The sequence below is a fragment of the Barbus barbus genome, assembly GCF_936440315.1.
Source record: "Barbus barbus genome assembly, chromosome: 24".
In the NCBI taxonomy this organism is placed as follows: domain Eukaryota; kingdom Metazoa; phylum Chordata; class Actinopteri; order Cypriniformes; family Cyprinidae; genus Barbus; species Barbus barbus.
The window spans coordinates 30,582,305-30,608,398 of NC_136752.1; the positions used below are offsets into that span (position 1 = coordinate 30,582,305).

Below are 26,094 nucleotides of genomic sequence, written 5' to 3' on the forward strand. Positions count from 1 at the left end.
TGCAAATGATCTGCCTTGATGATGATGATGGACTGAAGAGCGAGTCATTACCGGCCCGGCCTAGAGATCACCAGAGACTAGTTAATCAGCTCTTTCTAGTTCCTCCTGCAATATTCAGTCCTTCATCAGATCACGAGTCAGAATCTGCAGGATCTTTGCTCGTTTGAATCAGCTGCTGTTTTGGTCATTTCTCAGGTTCACACAGATGTAGAGAAGCACATTAATAACTAACCACAACCAAACAATACTGACTCCTTCAACACATCTAGTGGTTTAACATTTCAAAACCCATCCAATGAACTACACTGTAAATATACTAATTATTTTACAATGATGATTATTTACAAAGAAAATACAACTGACATTTTTCTACTTTAAAATTTAATTTTATGCGTTTGTATTATTTGTGAAATTTACACGCAACTTCTGACTGAAAAATATTACAAAAAAACCATACAAAATTATTAATGAAAAAAAAAGATAAAAATGTACAAATTAATTTTTTAATTAAATGTAGAATAAAATAAATGTTCAACTAACTAAAATGTTTAAGTTGAATTAATAAAACCAAGATTAAATGAATAGAAATATTTGATAAAAATGACAGAGTGAAAGATAAAGGTTATAAATATTAATAACCCCCATAATAGCATATAAATAAGACCAAGTCTGTCAAATGTTTTGACTGTATAATATTTCACATTTCATTCGCTGTCAGTATGATTCCAGGAAGGCAAATTAAGTTGACCAGAACTGATTTCTCCCTCTTTAATTGTAGTTTGCTGAAATACAGGTGAGGTGTAAATATTAACAAAGGATATTTCATGGTTTAGACCTTTACGATACATTCTAACAAAGAAAGAAAACGACAGTGAACCCTGCGGTTTACCGTGGTGCGACTGAAAGTGTGATACGAGAGAGAGGACTCCAGATTATTACTGTTCCGTCACAACCATACAAAACAACCGGAGAAAGAAAGAAACGCACAGAACTAATATCTGTGACGCGCTCAGACATTATTCATGATCACAGGTCGCGTCACCAAGCTTACCCCAAAATAAGTGTGCAATATGCACACTTGCAGACACAGAAAATTAAAAGCTATATATCTATGAAGACCAGAGAGACCGAAGTAAAAGTGGAAAAGAATGAAGCGACAGTCCCGACGTTCTGGTTTGTTGTCTTTGTGGTAAAAAGCATCATCCGTGGATAGGAGCTGCGTTATGAAGCCTCCTTGGAGTCCGTGTAAGATAACTAGATGCTCGAGGACACACCGCAGCGCCGCAGTTCATTGGTTGTTTTTGGCTTTGGCGTGTGTCAGAATGTGTGATTTGAGGTTGGTGGACTGAGCAAACTTTTTATTGCAGCCGTCGAAGGGGCAAACGTAGGGCCGGTCCCCGGTGTGAATCCGGACGTGTGTCCGAAGGTTAAAGTCCAGAGAGAAACGCTTCCCGCAGCCCTCAAACGTGCACTAGACGGAGAGAACCACAGGACGATTAGAGACGCTGTCCACGCTCACACACACACACACACACACACACACACACACGATGATCCACATGAGCACAGAATAAGAGTGATCAATCGTTACACTACATCAGATACACCAGGAACTCAAAGATCTTCACTACAACATGCCAAAAGAATCTTTGGTTCAACCTGAATTTTTTTTTTTTTTAAATTGGAAAATAAATATATTATAATAGTTAGAGCTGGGCGATTTGGCCAAAAATGTAAATCTTGATTTTTTATTTTTTTTTCCTGAACATATATCAATTCTTGATTTTTTATGATTTCTAACTTGAAAATGTAACTACAACATAATAATCTTGATCATATTTCTATTCAAAATCACAATTCCTCAATTTCTAAAAAATAAAACGGTGGCAAAACATTACATTTGAATGAATCAATAAAATCTGAAAAATCCCTCGGCCCTAACCATAGTGCAGTAGAATGTACCTCGCAAAGTAATAATAATAATACTACTTTTTTTTTAATATCACAATTGTTTTTCTGTATTTTAATTTTAACAGTAAATCTCTGTGGAGCAGGATTTTGTTCAGCACAAACAAAGAAAAAAAGGAATTTTCATTTGATTATATTTTAGTAGTTGAATTAAATGGCCCATGTTTTATGTTTTGATTAACACTGTCATTGATAAATATCCAGAAAAATTAAAAACAATTTCTGAACAAAACATTACACACACACACATATATACACACATATATATATATATATATATATATATATATATATATATATATATATATATATATATATATATATATATATATATATATATATTATAGTAAAAATATTATTTAAATTTTCGAGTTGTTAAAGTTTAATGAAGATGATTAGACTATTAGGCTTTTGATTATTACAATTTAATTAAACCATTCAAATGCAACAACAACAAACAATCCTTGGGAAATATAATTTTGGAAAAATAAAAAATATTTCAAATGGGCTATTTCAGTCCTTCTCTGCTCTGATCCTCCAGCTACTGAGCTTTAATTAACGCAGATTAATCGTTTGACTTCATTAAGACTCAACAGCTGCTTCACGTTCAGTGACACACACACACACACACGTGTTTTTCTATTTTTTATTATTAAAGTATAGAATGTGACAATATTTAAATGTGCCAAAATGTAGAAACAAATCTAATGTATTTCATAAAGTATGACTAGTCAGCTGTCTGAAGAACATTTCTAGATGGTCCAGCAGTGCACTGTAAAAAATGACCCTGAATTTAACGGTAAAAGACTGTAAAAATGCTATATACGGTGAAGAACTGTATTGGACATTACATTCAAACGATAGTATACTGTTTTTGGAAGTGAAAAGGACGTATAATTTACAGTGAATAACCGTAAATTGACATTCCCAGAATTACATTTACATTTGATGTTTTTGCATTGAAATAACTATGTTTATTCTTAGTTTTTTCTCATCTGTTGTGCACATTAGGATTGTATGTTACATCTAATGTTGTTAATGTTTCAGTTTCATGTCATGTCACCATGATGGTGATTAGTGTTTGTGTGAATGACACTGTGCACCTTCTATATATGTTAATATTTACAAGCTGCTTGTGATAGGCTTTGGTTCATCATGTGATTCTCATCACCTCCTGCTTTCAGTTTATTACAAAGCTACAAAACAGGTTTCAGTACTTCAATAGGATGGTATATTAACATTGTATCAGTTGATGAAATTACAGTATTTAAATGTAAATTTAAGTTAAATCCATAAAGCCTAAAATGTTGCTCCCGTATTGTTTACGGTAAAATTCTGGCAACCACAGCTGCCGTTTTTTACTGTAAATTTTACAGGATTGTTTTACAGTGTAGTCTAGACATGGAGGTTTAATTTGGCTGGGGTTCCCATAATAACTCCGGCTGATGACGTACCTGGAAGGGCTTCTCTCCGGTGTGAACCAGCTGATGGCGCTTGAGTTTGGAGCTCTCCACGAAGGCTTTCCCGCACTCGGCGCACACGTGGACCCGCGGGCCGTGAGTGTGCAGGTGCTTCCTCATGGCTGAATTATCCCTGAACATTTTACTGCAGCCCTGTCACAAACACAGAAGAAGCGTGTGACCGGAGCGCTCCAGATGCTTACTAGGGGTGTGCGATGTATATCGTCTGCGATACAAAAACCACTCAAAACACACCTACAGAGTGCATGCTTTATCATTATCGATAAAATCCCAGAAAATATCGAGATTATGTTTTTTTGTCAATATCGCGCACCCCTAACGCTTACAGACAGACACACTCACTTTGTGCGGGCAGGCTATCGTCCGAGGCGCGTCATCCTCCTTGATCTTCCTCGGCTTCATTCTACATCAACACAAGCACATCAGAGATCAGTTACCCAGCATGCTCTGCGTATCAGAGGACATACAGATCACTTGCACCCGTGACCCCAGACGCTCTCTAGTGACCAATAACAAGCCCTCAGGTGTGAGATTCAGTCTAAAACTCACCGAACGGGACTCCGAGCAAAACCAGCTCCGCTGTGACTGAAGGGGCTGAGAAATAAAACAACTAACACAGTAAACGTCTCGTCCAAGCACCTGAACACATCCACTAAACAACAGCTTACAAAGAGACACTAAACAAGAATTAAAAACAAAAGGATATTTTTACAGGAAGTACAATGAAACTGACAGGGAGATCACACACACACACACACACACACACAGGGTCAGAAACAAACTTCTGTATTTGTTTTAAGTGGTATTATATAAAAATACTCATTCAATTTCATCAGATAGTTGTTGGACCATTAGGGAATCATCTTGATTTCCTATGATTTTAATCAATTACTGAGTTGTTAAAGTTCTATAAATTCAATTGATTAGACATGCTTTGATTATTAAAGTTTAATTAAACCATCAAAATGCAGACCAGTCAAAAAAACTAAAACAATCAAACAAAAAAAAAGTAATTTATGAACAATAAAACTGATTTAATTGGGCCCAATTTTTTTTTTTATAAATTAAACATTTAGTAATTTGTTGTTAAATTTGATAAGTTTCACAATTTTAGTTAATTTGACATGCTTTTTGATTACTGACATTTAACTGAATTGATTTCAACAGCCCTAAAACATCTACTTTAACAATTGTTGCTTGCAAAATACATAATATAATACAAATAAAACCAAGGAAAGAACATTTAGGGAATAAATTGAGTGGAACACATTGACAATATGATCTCTAAATGTAAATATGTTGTATCAGTAATGCTTTGATCCTTCAACAGATCGCTCTTAGCTATTAATAATAATAAACTCTTGAATATCTCTGATCCAAACGCTATAATATGGTAATAACATTTATCTTCTGATCACACTGCAAAAAAAGAAGAAGTGATGTCTTGTTTTCCAGTGCAAACAAAAGCGGAGTCAGAAAAATGTACTTAATTCAAAGCAAACCAGCTTCTCATTCCCTACTGGCAGATATGTGTTCTTGTTTTAATCATAAACTCACTTGATTTTGTTCAGTTTCTCAGAAAACAAGACTTCATGTGTTCATTCTGCATCTCCAGTAAATGTGTCTTTATTTAAAGATCTTTATATATTTGTACTGGAAAACAAGACTAAAATACCGAGGAAGAACAGCACTTTTGTGCAGTGCATGCAACATTTAATGCCATTTATTTGAGTTTTTTAGACTTTCTGCTCTGATTTCAGAAACCCGGTCAGGCTGGTGTTGAAAGTGTTTTCATCAGTCACACTCACGCATCTCAACACATTACAAATCACAGATAAATCTAATTGGCTATTAAAATGACAGAGTGTCTATTTAGCTCCAGTGGCGTAATGGTAAAGCAGAGTCTTTTTGACGCGATCTACCCAAGTTCGAACCCGCCTTTTGCTGAACCTTTTTCAAATCTCATATCAGAAAGGCATTTATTTTCAATAAAAACTAAGGAAATAATCAAAAAGCTGGGTAGGGTAGCTGTAGGGAGGGCTTTATTGTCCCAATAAGGTGGCATCTATTTATTAATTTGAACTCAAATGATAATTTCGACTTTATACGCTATTATTGCATGCTGTTTTATAATGTACTACAATACTGAGGTGCAGGTAATCGCCACTATTAGCATTAAGCTGTAGGCTATAGCAGAACATCCTGCTATTTTAACACAGTGTGAATAGAATCTATAGCTATTTGAGTTTAGTGTAAACAGCCGCTGTCTTAAAATGAACATTTCCCTCACATGTGACCCTGGACCACAAAACCAGTCTTAAGCTCCGTTCACACAAGAACGATAACGATATTAGCGTTCACTCCAGCGGACGATATCGTCTGTTTATTCTCAGCGCACGCTCGTCTGCTGATTTAAATACTCCAGCTCGTTATAGCAGGATGGATTCTGATTGGCTGTCAGTGTTTGTATCGTTCATCAGCTGGAAAAATAGTTCTGGAAGTGATTCCAATGATATTGTTTCTCTGAGCCTTTATCGTTATAGCGGTGGTGTGGACTATTCTTTAATACTGAGAACGTTTTTTAGAAATATATCTCTATCGTTATCTTTCTTGGTGTGAACGAGCCTTTAAGTAACACAGGTATATCTGTAGCAATAGACAACAATACATTGTATGGATCAAAATTATACATTTCTCTTTTATGACAAAAATCATTAGGATATTAAGATCATGTTCCATGAAGATATTTTGTACATTTCCTACCGTAAATATATCAAAACTTCATTTTTGATTAGTAATATGCATTGCTAAGAACTTCATTTGAACAACTTTAAAGGAGATTTTCTCAATATTTAGATTTTTTTGCTCCCTCAGATTCCAGATTTTCTAATAGTTGTATCTCAGACAAATATTGTCATATCATAACAAACCATACATCAATGGAAATATTATTTATTCAGCTTCAGATGATGTATAAATCTCAGTTTCAGAAAACGGACCCTTCTGACTGGTTTTGTGCTGCAGGGATCTGAAGAAGTTTAGTTGTATTTCTGACCCTGAGGAACACAGCTACTGGAAGCAGACTCTGAATGTGTTGTGTTTGTGGGTTAATGGGCAGTAAAGGTGTCTCTGACCTGGCGAACTCCGCCAGCTGCTTGGGGTCGGACAGGTCGATCCCCGGGATGCCGCCGGGCGGGAGCTTCTTTCCGGTCATGTACTCAGAGAAATCCGGAGGAGAGTTTTCCCCGATGACCTGCTCCTCCACCACCGTCTCATGATCCATGTCCTTCTTGTCATCTGAAACACAGACAGCTTCTAATGAGTTAAAGACTTCGTTTATCCACCTGTCATTAATTACCTGTCTAAGACCTTCCGAACACAAATCAAGATATTATTGATGAATTCCGAGAGCTTTCACACACAACAGCGCAACACATCAGTCCCTGACTCGGAGTTTAAATGTTCACGGAAATAGAGAAATAAACATTTCTCGTGTCGCAGCCGGTCAGAAATAAAACTATGATTAACATGGACAAGATCGCTTTTATCGCGGTTAACGTTAGTTAAGACACGGTGTAACGCTTCAACAGACAACAACAGCTCCAACCAAATAAAATAAACAGACGTCACACCTTAACGGATATTTAAATCCAAAGTGGCGCGCGATCGCTTCCAACGGAAGCCGAAATTCAAAGTCCGCGTTTAACGGTTTTTAACGGTCGCTCTCGCCTCGCGGCCTACACGCGGCAGCGCGCTCGCGCCATCTCCAATCCGCCGCGCCGTCGCCATCTTTCCAGGGCCGCCATACTGGACTCGGGGAACATGGCGGCGCCCATCGACAGCCCAAAACATGGCCTCCGTTCAAAACATAAACACGGTGCGAGGACCGAGCCGAGGGACTCACCCGAAGCCCACATCGTGACGGAGAACTCGCCCTCCAGAGTCTTGATCTGAACCTGCTTCTGCTCCCATTTCCTCCCGCAGGCCTCCGCCGCGCTCAGGTAGCTCTTCTTGCCCGCTCTCTTGCCCCCCGACGCCGCTCTCCTGCCCAGCCGCCCCGCGGAGCTCTTGCCCGCGACTGTGAGCAGCGTCTGCCCGATGTAGTGGTCCTCGGCGGGCACCGGGATGAGGATCCGCTCCTCGAAGCCGTCTTCCCCGTGGAGCTCCGACTCGTCTCCGACCACCTCCTCGCGGGTCTGGACCAGGATCACCTCCTGCTGCTGGTGGAGCTGGCTCGGGTCGTCGGTGATCAGCGGCTGCAGCGCGATCATGGGCTGCTGCTCGTCGTCCTCGTCCTCGTCACCGATCACCGTGGTCTCGATGGTCTCCACCTCGATCTCGTGCAGCTCCACGATCTCCGCGGGCATCTCCGAGCCGTCCGCCTCGATGTACAGCGTCTCTCCGGATGCCATGTTCGCCTCCGCTGTGGCGTTCAACGCTCGCTCGCGACGCTCTCACGCACCCCTGAAACCCGCAGCGCATTCACTCAAAAGTCGCGTCTGGGGGTAAACACACGCGTCCAGGTCGCATCGCAGGGGGTAAATATGAGTGATGTTATGTTCAACATATAAAAACAACACGCGTCACACTGAAACACAGCTTGCCAGGAGCACGTGATCTATGACGTCACAGGCGAACGCACAAGACGTGCTTAAATCAAATCAGGTCTGAATATGGAATAAAGTTAAAGAGGTTTAAACACAGCACAGCATCTGCTCATGGAAAGCGTTCCTGTCAGACTTCATACACAATGAACACATGCGGGTTTGTCTCGCACAAGAGGAACATGTGTGCCTTCTCTTTGACATTTGATTCTGATGTTAGTTTTTATCCCCGAGAGATGTTAATTATGAATTATCTTTAGAACATGCTACACACACACAAGCAAAACGTATAAATATGTTGTGAACTTTTACATTTTGCACAGTAAATATTACATCCATAAACAAAAACCCAAATGTGAATTATTCAAAAAGTCCTTAATGCTCATTAATAACAGTCTTGTTCAGTTTCGTGGAGAAATGTTTTGTAAAGTAATGTGTCTTCAGAGAAAATAAAGAAACATCTGTTTTAGTTTTTTCAGTTCTCTGAATGTTTATGGTCATGTTATGATGTATATATGTTGAAATCTGATGTTTGAATTAATAAAAACATAAAACCCGTGCCTGCTTCAGTATTAGATGTCATTTATGTTTGATTTATTTGACAGAAATGAATGATTATTAGCAGAACTTTAGAAGGAGTTTATAAGCGCTAGATGGACAGAAAGCGTCTCTGGTTCTGAACGCTACTAAATATCGCGTTAACCCGCGAACATCAAACAACCCGCGGCTACACTGTTACAGAACCGCGGGAAAACCGCCCCGCTGCCAGATCTCGCGAGAGGAGACGCTATCTGTGTGTAAATACACTATATATGTGACCCTGGAGCGCAACACCAGTCGTAATATTGCTACAAATATAGCTGTGCTACTGATGACTGCTTTTGTGCTGCAGGGACACATTTTATGAATTGATTTAATTTTACAGGTGGTTTGTTTGCACCTTTTAATGGATTAATTGTTAAATTTCATTATTATTTGAAATCCAGATTTCACTGTAAATTAATATATAAATTGTCTAAATATAATAAATGGTTCTGATCATAATTTATTTGAATATATCCATCCATCCATGGAATGATTCTAATTGTTTTGATTATTTTTTTTAAGTTTGTAGTTTTTTCCTCATATATTTTTAAATTTCCAAATTGAGAATAAATGGCAATTATTGATATATATTAATGTATTATTTTATGTGTTTTTAATATATTATGTAATTATTTTATTTTCACCTAATTAAATTACACAAAATGTAATTCTGATCATAATTTAGTTATATGTTGATTGTTTTGTTTAAGTTTTTCTCATTCATGTTATTTCTAAACTGAAAATAAATATCACCAGAATTCTTGATATATTAGTGTATTATATTATGTGTTAATTTTAATGTGTTAATTGTGCTTAGGTTATTAATATGGTACGTTGTTTGAATATTTAAATATAAATAGCATTTCTAAACTGAAAATAAATATCACCAGAAACTCCTATAATTAATAAATTATTTTAAAATCCATATTTATACTTTATATTAATAATTCTGTAAAAATAAATATGAAATAAAATTATTAAAGACTTTAAATATTTAAATATAATTATGATGATAATATGTTAATCTGTGGGTTTTTCTAATGAAAGTTTTTAACAAAAAAATTAAATCTGAATGAAAAATGAAAATCTATATCAGGTTTTGTTTAAATACAGACAGATGTATTTCTGTCATTTATGAATAGCTCACATGTGAACGTGTTCCTGTGAATCAGATCTGATTTATGATCCCACACATGCAGATGAAACACACCGGCTCCGTCATACAACACATCCTTCACACTTTATTTCACTTCTTTTTAAACGTCATGTATATCTTTTATTATTTTCAAACCAGGAAGCACTTGGTCAAAAAGAGAAATCATAAAACAGAGCAATACTTCACCATGTCCTCGCAGCCAATAAACATTTTATTAACAACATGATCACAAATACTCTGGTGTGTGATGTTTGTTTGTCAGATAATAACTCTTTAGAAACCCTCCTTCAGTGATTAAATACATCATTATGGCAAAAAACAGAGGTAATGAGAAATGTGCTTATCATGAATCTTAAGGAGAATGGAAACAGTAAAAATATAAAAGGCTAACACTGAAGTGATGTGCAATGATATCATATCATCATCATTATTATTATTATCAATTCCTATGTCTACCTCTACCTACATCACAACACTAATACTACTACAGCTACACCTATAATAATAATAACAATAATGATGCAGACAAAATAAAAGGACTCCAGATGTTTGTTCTATGTTCTTCAGCTTCTGCAAAAGACTGCCACCAAATCAGCATACAGCAGGAACAGTGAGATCAGTGCAAGTGTTCTCCTTCATCAGCACATGCTCAGGGCTCCTGGACGTTGCAGACGTGTTAAAACGGCGACGCCGTCAGTCCGTGCGCTTTAATACGGCTGTAACGTCCGGCTCGCGTCGCTACAGCAGGATCTGCAGGGCTTGGGCTCTCGGAGGAGATAGACATTATGTGGTGCTGATTCTACTGAGTTCATGTCTAATGGCTGGAAATAAAGCACAGTCGGATTAGAGTCAGAAACTATGATTGCACACAGACTGGGGCAAGTTGTCACATGTTTGTTTACATTCATGCATTTGGCATACGCTTTTATCCAAAGCAACTTGCACCGCATTTAAGATGCACATTTTACACTGTACCATTTCTTGCATTCCCTGGGAATCGAACCCATGACCTTTGCGTCGCAGCCTGCATTATGATCTGCTGTTTGAGCGACTGGAGAATAAACATACCGTCAATGATCTCGTCCTTCACCTTGTGCAATTCACGAACCACTTCTTCCAGGATTTCCTGTCAATTAAAACATCGTTTGCATTTAAAGCAATTGAAACAGGGTTATTATAGTCAACTAAAACTACAATTTAAAGTGTATAAAAAAACATTCGAAAATTTAAATATAATATAGAATAAAATATATAGAATATAATATTTCAGCTATTTGCCAAAGGCAACATTTTCCATTTTCATTTAGTTTAGATTAGATTATTTCATTTAAATTGTGTGAGTGTGTGTGTGTGTGTGTGTGTGTGTGTGAGTGTGTGTGTGTGTGTGTGAGTGTGTGTGTGTGTGTGTGAGAGAGAGACCCTGGAGCACAAAACCAGTCATAAGGGTCAGTTTTTTAATAATCTTTCCATTGATGTATGGTTTGTTATGATAGGACAATATTTGTCTGAGATACAACTATTAGAAAATCTGGAATCTGAGGGAGCAAAAAAATCTAAATATTGAGAAAATCTCCTTTAAAGTTGTTCAAATGAAGTTCTTAGCAATGCATATTACTAATCAAAAATGAAGTTTTGATATATTTACGGTAGGAAATGTACTAAATATCTTCATGGAACATGATCTTAATATCCTAATGATTTTTGTCATAAAAGAGAAATGTATAATTTTGATCCATACAATGTATTGTTGGCTATTGCTACAGATATACCTGTGTTACTCATGACTGCTTCTGTGCTGCAGGGACACACACACACACACACAAACACACACACAGACACACACACACACAAACACACACATATACATGTATATATATAAAGTAAAAACTACTAAAAAAGACAAAAACACAACTTAATTACTAAACTATTAACTAAAATTGAAATCTGAAATTAAATTCTTAATAGATGAAAGCTATAACAGTATGTTTTTGATGGTAAAATATGGATCATCTTTACCTGTTTCATTCTGTCGAAGTCTAAGGTGTCTGAGTCGCTGATGCTGCCCACGGGTCGAACCCTGAAGACGGACACAATCTCTGCATTAATTACATCAGATCATATGATCATAACAAGGCTGCGTTCAGCCCCGAAAAAATGGTGCAAAACGTTTATTAAACGGAAACGGTGGTGCGTTGAACACCCTGTTCTGATGTTCTGAAGTGTTGCAACTATGGCAGCTGAGAAGGCCATTCTTTGTGTTGTTTTTGAAGAATTTTTGGAGCCTGATGAAATCGGTGTAAATACGTGTTTAATACTGCAAAATATGCTCGATGTTACAGTCATTGCCCTTGCCGTCCAGAATAAAAGACAACATCCCAATTGAGTGAAGGGATTTGTGGAAACTGTGGTTCCTAATTATTGTGATCCAACATTTGCCTCGCATTTCAGGTGAAGGATAATCCACTTCTTACCTCCGAGACTGTGTTATGATCTATTTGACCTTATTATTTTTATTGTGATTATGAGGCTTATCATTATTGCTGATCACTGTTGTTGTGCTATGATATTGTAATATTTACCATTATATAATCAGAGGAGCATAGAAAAGTTTATGAAAGTGTCACTCCACAATATAATAGCAAAATATATAAATATGTATAATATTTTTTATGTTACACTAATCACTTGGACCCACTGTGCGAGCTGTTTCTTTAATACCGTGAGGTTTATATACATGTAGCAACACGTTGGGCACCGGTCTGAGCTTGAACATGCCCCCAAATGTTCATAACAGATCACATGATCAAAATCTGTTATGATAGCAGACCACATGATCATAACAGATCACATCATCAGATCACATGATCATATCAGATCATATCAGAGTTTAGTATACTGAAGTTTAATGTTTTGATAGTGTATAATAAGTTCTGGTAATAACATAAAAAGTCTGCTAGACTTTTATCAGACATTGTACTGACTAGTACAGCTAGAATTAATAATAAATATGATTCATTGATCAGTTCTTTTTTTTTCATTTCAGATGCTGTGAAATGAGATCGGCCCGTTGGTTGGTCCAGTTTTATGCCGTCCCATCGCAGAGTCACATGTCTTTTTTGATGCACATTAAGGAATTTATTCAGTAAAAGTGTTTCCATCATAGTTTATGCGCATGTTTTCTTACCGGATAAGAAACTTATCCCACATAGTTGAGCGCATAAGTTTTTTATACGCATTTTTAGAATTTATGCACATGTTGGTGTTTCCATCCAGTGTTTTTTATGCGATATCCCAAAATGCACATAAAATAGTTGGATGGAAAGATAGCTAATGGGATCCAGGAAGTGTTTGGTTACACACATCATCATCATCATCATCGTCATCATTATATCTTCTGTGTTCAACAGAAGAAAGAAACTCAACATGAGTGAACTGCATTAGGTCCATTAGGAATCCAGAGTGTTACTGAAGTAAGAATGTGTATTGTGATGTGTTTCTGACCTGGACACCAGCGATGCTCTCTCGGCTGAATTGGCTCGGTCCCACGGTTTCTTCACTCCATCTGCAGAACGACACACACCAGACCTGATCTTACCATCCACACTCACCCGAGAAACACATTTACTGCACTGGTCTCATGCAGAAGAACAAGTACCTGCGGCGTTCTGTCCACGAGACACGGCATCGTCCTGAAACACAGTAGAATCATTCCCAGAAAACAACAGCCTTTCACACACTCCTCCGTCTGTACACCTCTAACATTCACTCAAAGTCCACAATACATGCAAGTTAACCCTAGTGAAGAATACATATACTGAAATACATTTATGTCCTGCTAAGTATACGACAAATACATTTTTATATTTATGTACTTAATAAAATGTCCTGCAATTGTACTTTTAATATACTTAAAGTCTGCTAAACTCATTTTGTACTTAATGCCCTTTAATTGAGCAGAAGTAGTCCTGAAGTACAATTAAATATATACTTAATATATTGGAACTACTTCAGGCACTACTTGTCCTGTGAAATAAAAAACTAAATTAAATATGATAATTATATGCCTAACAATTGTTTTATTTTACACTACAAGTTACAATATTAATATTTCTGTCTTACATTCTTCACTTTCTCATGTTCAAATCTTCCAACAATGTACATATCATGTTCTTCCTCAGTATTTTTGTCCTGTTTTCTGGTGCAAATATCTAAACATCCTTAACTCAAGACCCGCTTTTACTTGCGACACAAAATGTGTATCTGTAATGTGTGTGTATCAAATCTTTAATATACATACATGTTTTTATATATAATCATTTTTTTATCCTTAACTGTTTTAATTCATTTAAAATCAATTTAAAATCTTTTTTTATTATTTTTTAAGTTTTTAAAAATTCTTTTTAATGATTATTTTAATTCCTTTTATGTAAAGCACTTTGAATGACCATTGTGTATGAAATGAGTTATATAAATAAAAAAAAGCAAACAAAATATATAAATTAAAAAAAGAACACACACACACACACGCTCGCTCGCACACACACACACACACACACACGCTCGCACACACATGTTGGGTTTCCATGTTTTATGGGGACATCCCATAGGCGTAATGGTTTTTATACTGTACAATCTGTATGTGCTATTGCCCTACACCAACCCTACACCTAAACTTAGCCCTCACAGGAAACATGCTGCATTTTTAGATTTTCAAAAAACTTTATGCTGTATGATTTATAAGGTTGTTTCCTCATGGGGACCAAAAAATGTCCCCACAAGATTAAGATTTACTGGTATTACTATCCTTGTGGGGACATTTGGTCCCCAGGACGTGATGAATACCAGGTGCACACACACACACACGCTCGCACACACACACACACACACACGCTCGCACACACACACACACACACGCTCGCTCGCTCACACACACACACACACACACACGCTCGCACACACACACACACACACGCTCGCTCGCTCACACACACACACACACACACACGCTCGCACACACACACACACACACACACACGCTCGCACACACACACACACGCTCGCTCGCTCACACACACACACACACGCTCGCTCGCACACACATACACACACACACACACAGTGATCTCCATCAGCTCTGTACTCACGCTTTGGCTATCTCCGTCCTTCTTCTCGTCTGCTGCTTTCCGTCTGTGATGAGAAGAGTGTGTGTTTGTTGATGTGTATTTATTCTGAGTGTGTATTATGTGTGTTGTCTCTGACCTGCGAGCGAGCAGCGCGTTCATCTCCTCCATCAGGCCTCCACCTCCTCCTCCGCTGGTCCGGTTAGCTTCGTTTTTGGCTCCGGATGCAGAGTTGTCCTCCGGCTGCGGACAAACATCAACACAAACACATTATCTGATGATCATACGCCTCCGTTGTTTTGTTTAGCTACTTTCATTGATATTATTGGCCTCTTTGGAAATGTTTTTTGTGCATTTTTCATGTGAGATGTGAGAAAGTGTTTTTGGAGATTGGGTTGTTTACTCTTAAAACTAAAGTGTGCATTAAAGACAAACTAACTTGGAAGTTTTTAGAGTTGCATGGAAAAACAGCTATAGACATTGCTATGTCCAGCTATAGACAGGCTCTAAAAGCTGCCAGGGCAGAGCATATCCACAAACTCATAGATAATAACCAAAACAATCCAAGGTTCTTATTTAGCACAGTGGCTAGATTAACAAATAAACAGACACCGCCCGATCTAAATATTCCCTCACAGTTTAATAGTAATGACTTTATGAATTTCTTTACTGATAAAATAGATAACATCAGAAATACAATATCAAATGTAGATTCTACTGCGTCTAGTATTTCAGCTTCATTCATCGCACCCAAAGAAAAACTGCAGTGCTTTACAACTATAGGACAGGAAGAGCTAAATAAACTTATCAGTGCATCTAAACCAACAACGTGTTTATTAGATCCTGTACCCACTAAACTACTGAAAGAGTTGTTGCCCGTAGCAGAAGAACCGCTTCTCAATATTATTAACTCATCGTTATCTTTAGGTCACGTCCCAAAACCATTCAAGCTGGCGGTTATTAAGCCTCTTATTAAGAAACCACAACTAGATTCTAATGAACTGGCAAATTACAGACCCATTTCAAATCTTCCATTTATGTCAAAACATTTTTTAAAAGTTGTGTCTACTCAATTATGCTCCTTCTTGCAAAAAAATAATCTCTATGAAGAATTTCAGTCAGGTTTCAGGCCTCACCATAGCACAGAAACTGCACTTGTTAAAATTACAAATGACTTACTTCTTGCTTCAGACCAAGGCTGCATCTCATTGCTAGTATTACTTGATCTTAGTGCTGCGTTCGACACTATAGACCATGACATACTCATAGATCGATTACAAAACTATACTGGTATTCAAGGGCAGGCTTTAAGATGGTTTAGATCCTACCTGTCCGATCGCTACCACTTTGTTCATTTAAATGGGGAGTCATCTCAATTATCACCAGTAAAGTATGGAGTACCACAAGGATCTGTCCTAGGTCCTCTGCTATTTTCAATATACATGTTGCCTCTTGGTAATATTATTAGAACATACGGGATTAGTTTTCATTGTTACAGAATCTCTTGGATTATAATTTGCAACTAGACGGATGCACTGTCACGTCCTCTAAAGTCAAAAATCTGGGTGTTATATTAGACAGCAACTTGTCCTTTGAAAATCATATTTCCCATGTTACAAAAACAGCATTCTTCCATCTTAGAAACATTGCCAAGCTTTGAAACATGCTCCCTGTTTCTGATGCAGAAAAGCTAGTTCATGCATTCATGACCTCTAGACTGGACTATTGTAATGCACTGCTAGCTGGTTGTCCTGCATCTTCAATAAACAAGCTACAGATAGTCCAAAATACAGCGGCTAGAGTTCTTACCAGGTCAAGAAAATATGATCATATTACCCCAATTTTACAGTCTCTGCACTGGCTACCTATTCAGTTCCGTATCATTTACAAAATATTATTACTTGCCTATAAGACCCTAAATGGTTTAGCTCCTGCGTACCTAACTTGTCTTCTACCACGCTACAATCCAACCCGCTCCCTAAGGTCACAAAACTCTGGACTTTTGGTAGTACCTAGGATAGCAAAGTCCACTAAAGGAGGTAGAGCTTTTTCACATTTGGCTCCCAAACTCTGGAATAGCCTTCCTGATAACGTTCGGGGTTCAGACACACTCTCTCTGTTTAAATCTAGATTAAAGACACATCTCTTTAGCCAAGCATTCACATAATGCATCTTATAATCTTGTACTGCAGTTATATCTGATCAAATGTACATTATTATTATTCTTTAGCTTGGATTGAACAAATCATTTTTGCTTAGATGGAACAGCAGCTATGCTAATTATGTCTCTATTTGTTTCTCTGTTGATTAACATCCCGTGGTAACTAGGAATGACAGAAGCTTCAGTCTGGATCCAACCCTTAAATGATCTGAGATGACCGAACACCTGAGAAAAGATGATGCCAACCCCTCAGAGGACCTCAGAGGATGCCAACGCTCAGACAACATACAGAATTACCACATTTTGCCATAAGTTAAATATATTAAGGTTCTGCAATATATAAATATATTGTGGAAACTTAAATTCCTGTAGAGCTGCTTTGCAACGATTTGTATCCTAAAAAGCGTTATATGCTCTCATTGTTCACATAAATTCAACTTATTTTTTTAAATAACTGCATTTAACAGCTAAATCTGTGGTGAAAAACTACATTACCCATGATGCTGTACAAAAATTCCACCAATCAGAAAGTCATGGCGAGCAAATGCACCAAAAGAGCTCCGCCCACTGCCACGAAGCACCGCGAATGACGTAATCGAGTCTTAAATTATTATATTATATGCATAAACCTACAATATATTGTTTCTACAAATATAACTGTATATGATTTCGCACCCGCTGCACACGGCGCAGTTTGGCTCCGGCGATCATGGCAGCCAGACCAGTGGGGGCGTTGCTATCATCCTGGGTGTGACCCCCGTACCCGCCCACAGGCAGAGGAGGCGGGGGAGGGGGCGGAGCTCCAGCGGAAGGGGGCGGTGGCCCGGGCGGGGGAGGAGGTGGGGGACAGGGACCGCCCATCAACAGAGGAGGCGGAGCCACAATGGGAGGAGCTACAGACAGCACCACAGGGTGACCCTGAAACGGGGAACCTGGGAAAACACACACAAATCACTTCATACAGTACAGCAGCATCACAGCTAATGATGCTTTAACTGTAAAGCAGCTCTACAGAAGACAACAGTGTCATTATTCAGATCAATAACAGTATCAGTGTTTCAGTGGCGTCTGACCTGAGTTGGACGATCGTCTCTCGCGCTCGATATGAGCCTGCATCTGCTGCTGCTGCATTTCCATTTGCCTGCGGAGAATAAATACACATGAACACACACTGACATACCCATCATGCACTGCACACACACCTCACTCACACACTAACAGTCAAGAGGTTTAATGTTTCTGAAAGAAGTCTCTTCTGCTCATCAGTGCAGCATTTGTTTGATCAAAACTACATTAAAAACTGTGAAATATTATTAGAACGTAAAACAGCTGTTTTCTATGTGGATATCTGTTAAACTGTCATTTATTTCTGTGATGCTTTGTAATCATTAACATTTTCAACTGTAATTTAAATACACATTTTTCTCAGTAACTGTACCTAATTACATTTACATTTATTTTGTAATTAAATTGCATAATTTAGTTACATGCAACTAGTTACTCCCCAACACTGCTTTTGAGTAATTTAATGCATCTTAGATGAACAGAAGTATTAATGTATTTTTTGGGAACATGGTGCCGTGTTTCATATCTGATCTAATAATAAGTCTGACAGCGATATGATGAGAATCGATCAGATGCTCTTGAGTTTCGTGATGCAGGAAGCGTGCACAGTGAGAGATGTGGAATTTTCCAGATGCATGATGGGATGGCTGCTGCTTCCTGCGACCAGTGTGTGTGTGTTTCACTGACCGCATATGTGAGTGGAAATTAACGCATTAAAATGATCAAAAGGGACAGTAAAGACATTTATAATGTTACAAAAGATTCTATTTGAAATAGATGCTGTTCTTCTGAACTTTCTATTCATCTGTGAATCCTGAAAAATAAAATGTATCAGTTTTCACAAAAATATTGAGCAGCACTGTGTTCAACATTGATAAGACAGTGTTATTGCAGTGAGATCACTTTAGTAAATATATGCTATTCTGCAGTTTTTTTAGGATCTAATTAAAGACTCGTGTGTGAATGTGATTTATACAGTACAATTTATGTATAGTGAGATATCACAACAGTGTGTGTGTGTGTGTGTGTCTGAGTGTGTGCGTGCGTGTGTGTGTGTGTCTGTGTGTGTGTGTGTGTGTGTGTCTGTGTGTGTGTGTGTGTGTGTGTGTCTGTGTGTGTGTGTGTGTGTGTGTGTGTGTGTGTGTGTGTCTCTGTGTGGCCTACCGTCTCTGGACCTCCAGCTCTTCTGAACTTGGCCCGTTCTGGACTTGACGCTGAACAGCTGGACCTGAAAGAGACCACGAACAGTTTGAGGAACATGACGGCAACATCATGAGTGTCACAGATTCAGTGTCTGTGTCTGTGTGTGTGCGCATATCATAAAACCTGTCAAGAATAAATGAATCAATCGAAATAAAAGATGATATTCCGCGAATATGCATTCATTTTTAAAAATGTCTTTGTAAATGTTGAAACTTTACACTATATATATATATGTATATGTATATATATACCAGTCAAAAGTTTTTAAACAGTAAGATTTTAATGTTTTTTAAAGAAGTCTCTTCTGCTCACCAAGTATTTATTATTTATTCTGCATTTATTTGTGTCAACAAAAACAGTAATATTGTAAAATATAAAATATTTTACTATTTAAATCAGCTGTTTTCTATGTGAATATGTGTTAAACTGTAATGTATTTGTGATCTGCAGCTGTATTTCCAGCATCATTACTCCAGTCTTCAGTGTCACATGATCTCCAGAAATCATTATAATATACTGATTTACTGCTCAACAAACATCTGGTTATTATTATTATTATGTTGAAAACAACTGAGTAGAACTTTGCTCAGGTTTCTTTGATGAATAGAAAGGTCAGAAGAACAGTATTTATCTGAAATTGAAATCTTTTGTAACATTATAAATGTCTTTATCATCACTTTTTTTATCAATTTAAAGCATCCTTGCTAAATAAAAATATAACAAAAAAGTTATACTGACTCCAAGCTTTTGAATGATAGTATATAATGTTACAAAAGCTTTTTATTTCAGATAAATCCTGATCTTTGGACCTTTCTATTCATCAAAGAATCCTGAAAGAAATGTACTCAACTGTTTTAAATCATTTATATTAATTATAATAATAATCAGAAATGTTTGTTGATCAGTAAATCAGTATATTATAATGATTTCTGAAGATCATGTGACACTGAAGACTGGAGTAATGATGCTGAAAATACAGCTTTGATCTCAGAAATAAATTACTTATATATATATATATATTCAGAACACATGCATAAGAAATATAAGAGCTGTTTCTATCAGTTAAAAAGAAAAACATACTCATATGCCACATAATTGGGCTACTAAATAAAGGGTGCAAACTCAATTTTGGAAACATGATGCGTCCAAATTCACACTAGAAGGATCACAAGCGTCACAGACGACACCTCGTGAGCATCAGGGACTAAATATAGACGCACTTCTGCTGCAGCGTCACTATAATGACAGGAAACACATCAGAACTCAGTCAGATCCATTACAGTTCAGTTCAGACCAATACTTCACCGATAAAACGACAGATATATATTTATCTGAACACGTTTGCAAGACAACAGCGACATACTGTACTGATCACTAATGTGTTTATCATTTTCACATACACTACTGCTCAAACGTGGAATAATTAGTTATTATTGGCACTCAACAAACATTTCTGATTATTATAATGTTGAAAACAGTTGTGCACAATATAATAATAAATGTTTGTTGATCAGTAAATCAGTATATTAATATGATTTCTGAAGATCATGTGACACTGAAGACTGGAGTAATGATGCTGAAAATACAGCTGCAGATCACAGAAATAAATTACAGTTTAACACATATTCACATAGAAAACAAGTCAAGTCAGCTTTATTTATATAGTGCTTTTAACAATACAGATCGTGTCAAAGCACTTAACAGTATCAAATTAGAGGATAGAGTGTCAGTAATGTATAATAATAAGATTAAACACTCAATTTTCAGTTAAAGGCATTTCATTATTGAATTCAGTGATGTCATTGTCTAGCTCAGTTCAGTTTAATATAGTATCTGTGAAATCAAATTGACAATAATCGCTAGAAATTAACAAGTGTTAACAAGTGTTCTAAATTCTAATAATATATCACAATTTTTCTGTTTTTACTGTATTTGTGATCCCATTTTTAATCGAAAACTAGTGACTGCAGTGTTTTGAGCGTTTCAGTCAGCTGGTAAGTTCACATTAACTGCAGCGTTCATGACAGAAACACTCATTTGCGAGGCATGAAAACAGAACCATTCCTCATGATCATGTTTCACCAAAACACCGGAACCCGAACCATCTGACACACACACACACACACACACACACACACACTCACAAACTAGTGTTTGTTTAAGCTCTTAGAAGATGAATGGAGCTGATGATGATCACGGTTTTCTCTAGAGCTGCTTTACAGATGAACTGAACCATTTATAATATAAATAATGATTCAATGATGGTTCATCAGTTATGATGATCTTTGCATCTGTGCATCTTTGCATTCAGTTACTGAACAAAACTGAATTAATTAGGGATGCACAAATATGAAAATTTTGGCCGATATTGATAACAAATAATTCTCTATATTTCAAAGCCGATAACCGATATGTTGGCCGATAAATCTAAATTCAATTATTAATCTAATTTTTAAAAGCCTGATTACAAAAAAAGGTCTCATCATTAAAAGCCAAGTCTCAAACACTTCAACATAAGCAGCCTAGTTTGAGCAGTGTATTTTAAAAATAATTTTACTCTCGTATTGTAACGGTTTTGTGTTTGTAGAGGTAGGCGCACGGCAAGGAGTGGACGAAAAGGAGTTTTAATAGGCATCAACACACTATACGATTATAAAACATTATTACCAAGACCAAGATAAGGGGAGAACTGAGGACTTATAAACGGAACGGAAGCAAAGCAGCAAACAAGATGATTAATACAAAACAGGTGAATGGAATAAACTATGATTAACTAATGACAGGAAACCGACCAAATAAGGACTAACTGAAACCAACACGTGACACCTATTACCAAATCTCCTCATAAAAAGTCTTACAAATAAATAAAATAATGCATAAATAATGCAAACAAGTCAATGGACATCATTACTTACATGTAAAGAATCAAAATGCATGCGCTATGGATCAATAAAATGGAAAAGCCTCTGCACGGACAATAATACAAATTATGTTAATTACTAAACCATATTTTTAACAAAAATAATAAGAGAAAAATAAAAGTGGTGCTTATTGTTAATAATGCATCTATAATTTTGATAAAGTAACAGATTAATACCACTGTTTTAAATAGCAGCAATGTTGTTTGAGCTGCATGCGCTGTGACTGAAGAGCTGATTGAACACAAGTAAACTGAAGCGCTTGCTAGCAGCTTATTTACCTCAAGGAAATGCATCCTATGAGATTAATCAGATATTAATACAACAAACATAATATTACAGCTTCTATACATGTACAAAATGATGCAGTTATTGCGTGCTATATTCAGAATGTGTATCTCCTCTTGTGGACACGCTCTTGGCTCTTCCCATAACAACGTGCTGAAACACGGCAAATAAACCCAAAGAATTCACAATGTTTTATTATAATAATGTTCTCATTAGAATGTTATATACACGCCATTCCCAGTCATAGTTATTAATGTTGTGCGCTGCTGTTTGAGCTGCGTGTGCTGAGCTGAAGAGCAGCGGTAAACTGAAGCGCTCTATTAACTTAACCAAACGCATTATATATGAGATAAAGCAGATATACATAAAATAAACAATATTACAACGTACAATTGCACTAAGGCTGCAAATGCACAAGCGAACTTAACTGTGATGGAGGTGTAGCTCCGTTGCTCAATGCACGCACAAAACACGGGCGCACAAAAATTCACATTATCATTTTATGTAGCCTTTATGACAGACTTGCCCTGCACATGTTGCGCTTAAGTGTATTTTCCTTTTCAAAGAGATTCCAATAATATTTTAAGCATTTTAAACCATCATGGTGTGCATCTGAAGTGTCTCTGAAGGAAATAATGCATTAAGATATCGGACAAATTTTCTTATCAGACCGATACCGATAACAGAAACAAATTACATTTCTAGGCCGATACCGATATGGTGGCCGATATACCGTGCATCCCTAGAATACTGAACTCTGAATTGATCTCTGAACCATCATTGAATCATTAATTTCCAGTTTAACACTACGAAGCTGCTTTGACATGATCTGTAGCGTATAAAGCACTTTAGAAAAAAGGTGATTTGACATGTACTGTTAACTATAATGCTTCTGAATAGTTTGAATCTGAAATTACATGCAAACAATTAACTAATCAAATAAAGCCACCAGAAAGCTTCATAATGACGGATCATGATAACATCAGATAGAAATGAACAAACACACAGAAATCTGTTTGCACTGGTCTTGCTGTTTCACTAACAGTTCCTGTAAACTCTGACTAGTTAGTGAACCAGCGCTCTGTCTGTCTGATACACACTAATTAGTAGTGTTTACTAAGTCAATCATCACTAGTACAAGTGCCTCTAGACCAGATCTCACAAATCAGATAGGAAGAAAACAGTTAGAAACCACATGAACACCTTAAAAATCAAGCAGCAATGCTCTAAACCCCATAATTGTTACGTAACGCTCCTCCAAGGAATTCAGGAACCAGCGGGTAAAGGGAAAACAGGCTTTTAATGAATCAAGGGTTTCAGAATACAAGAAATCAACATCCATATCATGTTAACATAACTTTAAGACTCGACAAACATAGAGACCAAACTGAATGCTTATAAAGAAAACGGAAACAAAGGAGTGAACGAGATAATGACAAAACACAGGTGAACAGACTTAGCCTTAATGAACTAATACGGAAAACCAAATAAGGGCAAACAGGAAACACACGTAACAATAATAAAATAATAAATAAATAAATGTAAAAAATTAAATAATAAAATAAAATAAGTAAAACATAAGATTAAATGCATTTAAGCTTAAAACGAGAACTAATATCTGCCAGTTGGACCCACTGGCAGATATTAGTTCTTATTGTATGTATTATTTTCTTTTTACTCCTAACTGTTTTAAAACATCTTTAAATAAATTTATTTCATGTTTTATTCTTTGCTTTTATTGTTATTTCTTATGCATCTGTTTGTATTATTTTATGATTATTTTAAATCCTTTTTATGCCAAGAACTCTGAATTACCTCAGTGTGTGAAATGTGCTGTATAATGCACCACAATAATATATGCTTGCTTGCTTTTTTTTTTTTTTAAAGAAAACAAGAAATATTATGTCATTTTGCATCTAAAATAAAAGATGCTTAATCTAAGAATGTTTAGATATTTTTACTGGAAAACAAAGATACTGAGTATAAAAATACTTTTTTGCAGCACTAGTTTACCTATTTATATTTCATGAACACATCAAACTGTTAATATGACATGCGATGCTTCTATAAATTATCCCAAACTGAACACGAATGCATTTACAGTGAAATTTTGTTTTTGAATTTTGTGCAGTTTTGTCATGTATGTGATGCAATGCATCTTAGGATGATAAAAAGGAGAAGGAGAAATGTACATGTCTAAAGCACACACACATATCCAGTACAATCCTCCATACATGACAAACACAGACCCTGAAACAGCCTGATGAAGTGTGAGAACTAGAAGAGAAGGAAGCCAGCAGAACTCGAACCCGAGCAGAGACAGAGACAGGAGCGAGTGTACCTACAGGACATGCTGAAGAGGATGAAGCGGCTGTGGCAGACGCAGAAACACTGGCAGATCCAGTCTGTGATCATCGCTCACCTGAGCCTCATCATTACTGCTGTACTCTACCTGCTCCGGTTTCTGACGCCAGTAACACACACCTGCCTAACAACAGCAGTGACCCAGCTCGCGTTTCTGTGTGTGTGTGTGCGTGTTTGTGATAGAGAGAGAGAGAGAGAAAGAGAGAGAGAGAGTGAGTGTGTGTGTGTTTGTGTATGTGTGCGCGTGCGTGTGTGTTTGTGATAGAGAGAGAGAGAGAGAGAGAGAGAGTGAGTGTGTGTGTGTTTGTGTATGTGTGCGCGTGCGTGTGTGTTTGTGATAAAGAGAGAGTGTGTGTGCGTGTGTGATAGAGAGTGAGTGTGTGTGTGTGTGTGTGTGTGTGTGCGCGCGTGTTTGTGATAGAGAGAGCGAGAGAGAGAGAGTGAGTGTGAGTGTGTGTTTGTGATAGAGAGAGAGTGTGTGTGTGTGTGTGTGTGTGATAGAGAGAGAGTGTGTGTGTGTGTGTGTGTGTGTGTGTGTGTGTGTGTGTGTGATTGGTACCTCCGTCCTGGCTGCTGAGCAGGTTGAGGGCGAACAGCATGGCGTTGGAGAAGGTGGTGGCCTCCTCTTTACTGGCGAAGTTGAGTCCGTACACCTGCCGTGCGTCACGCCACTGGTGGAAGGTGGGTGTGGCCTGGTTATACTTCAGGCCCTTCACGATGGAATAGTTGATGACCACCTGAGGTCAGAGGTCACAGTGTGCTCAGGCTCTTCAGTATCACTCTGACTATAGTGAATATCAATAGCTATCTTTCAACCCACCTATTATTATGTGCATTTTGGGATATCGCATTAAAAAAAAACACTGGATGGAAACACCAAGATGTGCATAAATTCTAAAAAAAATGTATGCGCTCAACTATGTGGGATAAGTTTCTTATCCGGTAAGAAAACTTGCGCATAAACTATGATGGAAACACTTTTACCAAATAAATTCCTTAATGTGCATCAAAAAAGACATGTGACTTTGTGATGGGAAAAGCATAAAACTGGACCAACCAATGGACCGATCTCATTTCACAGCATCTGAAATGCTCGAGCAAAGTCTTGTCAAAGTGCTTCGTTATAATTAACTCCCAGAACTGCGTCTCAAACAGCAGACTCTGAAAATAAGATAACATGA

At 37.2% G+C, this 26,094-nt stretch overlaps 2 protein-coding genes across 3 annotated transcripts in view; both read right to left on the reverse strand.

Annotated features, from left to right (window-relative positions):
- Positions 1-369: 369 nt before the first annotated feature.
- On the reverse strand, positions 370-8,606 carry LOC306843394 (transcriptional repressor protein YY1-like). Of its 2 annotated transcripts, XM_079374870.1 has the most exons (6): positions 7,354-8,606; positions 6,584-6,746; positions 3,999-4,043; positions 3,792-3,852; positions 3,423-3,581; positions 370-1,471 (listed from the first exon to the last, which is right to left on the reverse strand). In XM_079374870.1, the coding sequence occupies exons 1-6, from the start codon at positions 7,859-7,861 to the stop codon at positions 1,289-1,291; spliced, it is 1,119 nt and encodes a 372-aa protein (XP_079230996.1). In that variant the 5' UTR covers positions 7,862-8,606; the 3' UTR covers positions 370-1,288. The 2 variants fall into 2 exon arrangements, with proteins under 2 accessions (XP_079230996.1, XP_079230997.1); XM_079374871.1 differs by lacking the exon at positions 3,999-4,043.
- Positions 8,607-9,859: 1,253 nt separating this feature from the next.
- evlb (Enah/Vasp-like b) overlaps positions 9,860-26,094 on the reverse strand; it is a 46,269-nt gene continuing 30,034 nt past the window's right edge. Inside the window, exons 3-13 of the mRNA XM_079374884.1 lie at positions 25,473-25,650; positions 19,305-19,368; positions 18,149-18,216; positions 17,751-18,007; positions 15,054-15,157; positions 14,939-14,981; positions 13,450-13,483; positions 13,296-13,356; positions 11,811-11,871; positions 10,863-10,920; positions 9,860-10,615 (exon numbers count right to left, since the gene is read on the reverse strand). Of these exons, the coding sequence (XP_079231010.1) occupies positions 10,578-10,615; positions 10,863-10,920; positions 11,811-11,871; positions 13,296-13,356; positions 13,450-13,483; positions 14,939-14,981; positions 15,054-15,157; positions 17,751-18,007; positions 18,149-18,216; positions 19,305-19,368; positions 25,473-25,650 (966 nt within the window). The 3' untranslated portion in view covers positions 9,860-10,577. The remainder of the gene's footprint in view (positions 10,616-10,862; positions 10,921-11,810; positions 11,872-13,295; positions 13,357-13,449; positions 13,484-14,938; positions 14,982-15,053; positions 15,158-17,750; positions 18,008-18,148; positions 18,217-19,304; positions 19,369-25,472; positions 25,651-26,094) is intronic.